This window comes from Hibiscus syriacus, unplaced genomic scaffold (genome assembly GCF_006381635.1).
Source record: "Hibiscus syriacus cultivar Baekdansim isolate YM2019G1 unplaced genomic scaffold, ASM638163v2 tig00112216_pilon, whole genome shotgun sequence".
NCBI classification, from domain to species: Eukaryota; Viridiplantae; Streptophyta; class Magnoliopsida; order Malvales; family Malvaceae; genus Hibiscus; species Hibiscus syriacus.
The window spans coordinates 269869-275097 of record NW_024063269.1 but is presented as its reverse complement, the minus strand read 5'-3'; the positions used below and the strand labels follow the sequence as shown (position 1 = coordinate 275097).

The following is a 5229-nucleotide window of genomic DNA, read 5'->3' as shown; positions in this document are numbered from 1 at the left end:
ATGTAATCCGTTTTGGGATCTCTGCAATTTTTTTGTTTATGTTGCAGATATGATTTTGTAGGGATGTTAGAAGAGTGTTTTGGAATATATCATATTTTGGTATGTATATTGGATTTTAGGATACATTTGATGTCATATATTTGTATTCTTCATGTTCTCTACGTTTATGGGGAATTATTATTCATCTCGCTCATGGAAGTAGGCAAGGCCGAACCACGTTAACTCTTGTTTTTTGTGAATGTCTTATTTTATGCTGATACCGCTTTGATTATTTTTTCGCTCTCAAATTCCTAACATGTAAATATATAGTTATATTCAATCTCAACTAATTTATATGTAATGTATGCATCCCATTTTCAATATTTATAGAATAAATGAAATCCAAATTCAAATCTTCAAATTTATGTTCTCAGACATGGTATCAAGGAACCAGTCAAATTGACATGGGTCGAGAAACTTATTTCAAGATAGCAACATGCTTGTCTTGATGGGTGTAGATGTTTGTTTATAAGTAGTCCTTTCCTAGAACGTTGACACAATTGAATGGAAGGACTTAACTGAAAGCCTATTTTATTCAAGGACCTTGCCTTCTATCCTATCGTAGCAAACCTTAATGACCATACTCTTTACGAGGAATAAATTATAAAAAATGAGGTTGACGTAGCTTTATATTATCAATTATATTTTACTCTTGTTTCTCCTTCACCTGGTGTTTGATTGAAAAAGAAAAAGCAAGAAGATAAGACTGGATGATAAGGAAGATCAAATATCTTGATTTCATGTCTGATTCTTTTATTTTAAAGATGTGGACAGGTGATAAACACCCAACAATTATACATGCAATATAATGATATATAGTTTTCCTTGGGCTTTGATTGATTCAGCCACACCTGTTAAGACAAACCGTTTTATCAGTTTTATCACGATCAATCAACCGGATACTCAACTTCCCCCCACTGCACCGGATCAGATCATTTCCGTAATCCAGTAGGTACCTTTCATTACCAACCACAGTCCCTCAAGTTTGTCACCCCAAGCCAGAAGTTGAAAATCAAGATCTCATATAAGAGTCCAAAACAGACATATCCGATCGAGGGCACGACAAAACCCATGGGAAACGAGAAGACCGAGTCAGCTGGGGTTGTCAAGTTCTATGTTCTAACACCAGATACAATCACTCACGCGTCTTGGCTTCAGTCTCTTTCTTCCTCCAATTTTCCCAATGTATGGTGCATTTGTAGGGAAAGATGAAACGGAATTGCAACAAAAGAAAACTGTTTTGGTTTTCTAAGTTCCCATATACATTTCAGGGTACATAAAACTGATAACAACAATGATGCCAAAAGTTCTTTCTCTTGTTTTTATTTTTCTTTTTTCATAGGGGCATCAGTCTTCTGTACTTGAAGAACCATACAAATGCACAAAATATGATGATCCCAGAAATCCCAGTAATTATGAGGACCCACTTAAATGCACCAGGGTAATCAAAAAAAGTTATGGGAAAGTTCATACCAAATATCCCTGCTACAACCCCAAAAATAGCAACAACAAAGGTCGCAGTTGTCAATAGCAGTTCAAATTGGATCAGCTGGTTTCGAACATTATCCTGCAACCCAAAGTTTGTCCTTAGATATAAAAAAATGTCCAATGATTTTTTTTGGCAATTTCACACATCCAAACATATAAAAAAAATCATAACATCAAGAAAGATGAATACAGAGAAGGCAGGCCAGATTTTTGGAATATATAGTTGCATTCTAAGTTCTGCAGTCATGTTTTTAAGGTCATTATAAGCTTGGCAAAGATCCAATGCTTTTATCCTATTTATGTTTCCATTCTAAGAAATTTTCAACAAATTAGCTAAGCCAATCAGAGAATCAAAATATCACTTAAAACCATTTGGATGCAGGGTGCCAGTTGGGTAGGTGAGACCATGAAGGCACCGTGCATCCAAACAGAGCTTTAGAGTTTTATCTTCTACACTTTAGATTCATGAAAAATAACACTTCAGTAACAATTTTTTCTATCAATGAGGAAAATATCATACCAGCTGAATGTTGATGAAATCTTCTGTGTCATCAATGTACTCTTTCAGCTGAAACAAGAAGAAAATAGTATTATGTCCATCCACGAAATGGGATGACAAAGAGGATATAGATTTCAATAAGTGATCTGCATACCGAAGTCAACTTATTTAGGGTGCTGTCAATGAGAACAAAGTATGCTTCCAGTAACATCTCAAGCTCTTCAATATTTTCTGTAGTGCTCTCTGAACTCCTCACGCTCTCATGGCGGCTCCTTGCAATGCTGAGGCTTTTGTCCAGCCTGCGTAATTCGGGAGGTGAAGAAACAGGAGAAACTGGAGCCGAAGCAGAAAGTCCATCATTTGATCTCAATCCCATCAAAGACTGATCACCATAGAATGATGATTCCATCCTGCTCTTCTTCTCAGTAAGATACATTTCCGCCATATCTCCATCATCATCCATTAGCTGTTCTATCTCATCTCTAACCTAAATAAATACCCAAAGAGTGGGGAAGTATCAGAAGATGCAAGGCTGCCATTTACCTGGCAAAGGGAGAGATGCAAATATTTTATACCTTCTGAACTCTTCGAGTCAATGCAACAAGTCTGCTCTTCAATCTGCGGACACGCTCCAAGTTTAATGTACTGATCTTTGATGTAAGCTCATCCAGTAGTGGATATGCTTCAATTTCCAACTCTGCTGCCTTCAGAACATCAAAGGAGTTATCGACTTGCTCATAAAAGTAATCATATGCAACCAACAAAATATATTGATAGTAAAAAAAGGTGATAATTCCTAAAAAAAAAACACTGTCCAACAAGTAGAATATGGCCATTGTTAGAAATACAAGAACAGAGTATTTCAATGGATTGAGAAATAAAAGTGTTCCATATAGCTTTCGACACCAGTCGCTGGGTTGGATCTCTAATATGGGTTGAAATCATAGAATTGACTCATATGACTTTTAGCAGCAAGGGTTCCCTACCTTGACACCTTGTTCAACATTAGTTTTCAAATTTGATAGTTCACTTGTCAGAGAAAATAAACACGTTTTCATCTGATAATTCCACTGTGTCCAACATGATTGCTAAAATCCTTTCTCCTCCTCAAAAATTATTAATACTTGCTTAAAAGAAAAGTGAAGGAAAAAACTAGATATCCTAGAGGACTTTTTTAAAAAACAGGTTACAGCACAACAAACTATGATAAGAGCATAAAAGGATAATGATGAAAAACCCAGACAAAAGTAACAGTAACATGCAACATTTTTCTTGACTTTCTGTTATACGCCTTATTTATTTTCCTTAATTTTTATGTAGCTTAACATCCCCAGCAATCAAAAAGCAAATCCGCAATTAATGCATCTTACAACCAATTGATTTTTATTAGTATTATTTTTTTAAAATGTCAGCAAGAGAAATTTGATACTTAACCACAAAAAGAAAAAATCTTAATATTATGATTATGAAGAAGGGTCGGAAGATGGGGGAGACAGAAATATGTCGAGTCCAAAATTTTTAAATGTATAAAATATTAATCAATTTGAAAAACCTGATACTTGTCCATACCACTTATGATATTTTATGGTTCAATCACCAATCCATGACTGAAACAAAAAAGTTCAGTTCTCCATTTTTGAGCACGATATATTCTCAGGTGAGATTTTAGGTCTACAAGTTCATAATTAGAAATACCATCCGTTTATCAAATGCCTCATTTAATTCAAATGCAATAAGTAATTTTAGGCCACTTTCACTCACCTGTGAATCAAGGAACGTACAGGCAGCTTCCAAAGCAACTTCAAGCGCCCTAAACTCAAAGGGCAAATAATCGGGGGATGTACTCCCATATACATTGTCAAAACCCCTACTGCTTCTTCTTCTGCTCAACTCAGGACCCTCAGATTGCCAAACCTCTCCTACTCCACTTGTTAGTCGCCTTTGTAGCTCCACAACATACTGCAAAACATAGCTATCAAGAGAATTCAAGAGTAGAACCTCGTCAGCAGTGATTATACACCGTATCTGCTCCAAATTTACAACAATAGCCTTCTCTCGACCAAGGATTGTCGAGGGGTAAACAAACAAAGGATCAAGAAGCCGTAGGTCCCGGGCAGGTAGATCACAACGACGCATCATAGTGAACTTGTCAACCTCAATTACTTGCGAATTCCCAAATGTATCAACACGGATCCAAGATCGAAGTCCTTGGCCACGCTTCTTTAACCCTGATAAATCCATGCCTTGGAAAGGCTGGCGTCCAGAGGCAGATGGCCAAAAAGAAGCATCTCTAATGTTTATAGCTGACTGAGGTTTTGGTGGAAGCAAACGCTCTTTCAGGTCCACCATCACAATAAACTGAAACAAACAACAAAACCAGTTAAACCAAAGCTCTGTATAATCAAGTTCTGTGGGAGACAAAAGGATGAAAAATGGCTTTAGGTCTCAAGAAGCTCACTTTTCCAACAAAAGTCTAAAAGATACTGAATTATTTTTTTCCTACTATCAAACCCAAAAGACTGTTCACTTCATATCAAATACAATTTCGTAACTAAATTAACCATGTTCATTAATTCATCAGAAACAGCTGATTTCTTTTGGCATCCTGAGATCGAAAATCTATTAAACCATAAATAATTCAGCATAAGATATGACTGAAACAGTTAAGCATCGGATATAACCTCAAAATTAACCCAGTTCCCTCCAAATCCTTGTAATTAAACTGAATAGGACCATAACAAAATAAATAAAACTGAAGAGAAAAATCCATTAAATTCCAACACAATGTCAAGCATAACAAAGAAACAAAATAAAACAGCAACAAAACAACATATATTTCAAGGAGACTAGCTTACCTCGAATAAACGAAACTGAGATTTAACTCCAAAATAAGGGTGAAGAAGAGTTAATCAAAGCCCTTAATTAAACAAAGTAATACCAACATAACGACTGCGAAAATTAATTGAATTCTAGAATTAAATTGTAACAATATACAGAAAATTGAGAGGAGGAAAAACGAAATCCCTAGATTTGGAGAAGTACCTTGGCAACAGAGGGTGAACTAATTTAAAAAAAAAATAGATGAAAGGCAGTGTAATTTTCACTCAATTAACTGCTAAGGCCAGAATCTCAACTAAGAATCTACGATTGCAAGTTTAGATTTTAAGAAACCAAAATGAATTTTCCCGATGCGTAGAGTCTTT

The 5229-nt window shown here is 35.7% G+C and overlaps 1 protein-coding gene across 1 annotated transcript; it reads right to left on the bottom strand.

Annotated features, from left to right (window-relative positions):
* Positions 1–771: 771 nt before the first annotated feature.
* On the bottom strand, positions 772–4944 carry LOC120175841 (magnesium transporter MRS2-1). The gene is made up of 6 exons (XM_039182393.1): positions 4882–4944; positions 3788–4384; positions 2602–2730; positions 2181–2513; positions 2048–2095; positions 772–1606 (listed from the first exon to the last, which is right to left on the bottom strand). The coding sequence occupies exons 2-6, from the start codon at positions 4373–4375 to the stop codon at positions 1376–1378; spliced, it is 1329 nt and encodes a 442-aa protein (XP_039038324.1). The 5' UTR covers positions 4376–4384; positions 4882–4944; the 3' UTR covers positions 772–1375.
* Positions 4945–5229: the final 285 nt, after the last annotated feature.

What these genes read in the sequence shown, in the direction of transcription:
- LOC120175841 (XM_039182393.1), bottom strand. Translation starts at nt 4,375, where the DNA reads ATGGTGGACCTGAAAGAGCGTTTGCTTCCACCAAAACCTCAGTCAGCT. An exon ending in GTACGTTCCTTGATTCACAG is followed by an intron (nt 2,731 to 3,787) that starts GTGAGTGAAAGT and finishes GATGTTCTGAAG; the next exon opens with GCAGCAGAGTTGGAAATTGA. An exon ending in CCCTAAATAAGTTGACTTCG is followed by an intron (nt 2,096 to 2,180) that starts GTATGCAGATCA and finishes TTCTTGTTTCAG; the next exon opens with CTGAAAGAGTACATTGATGA.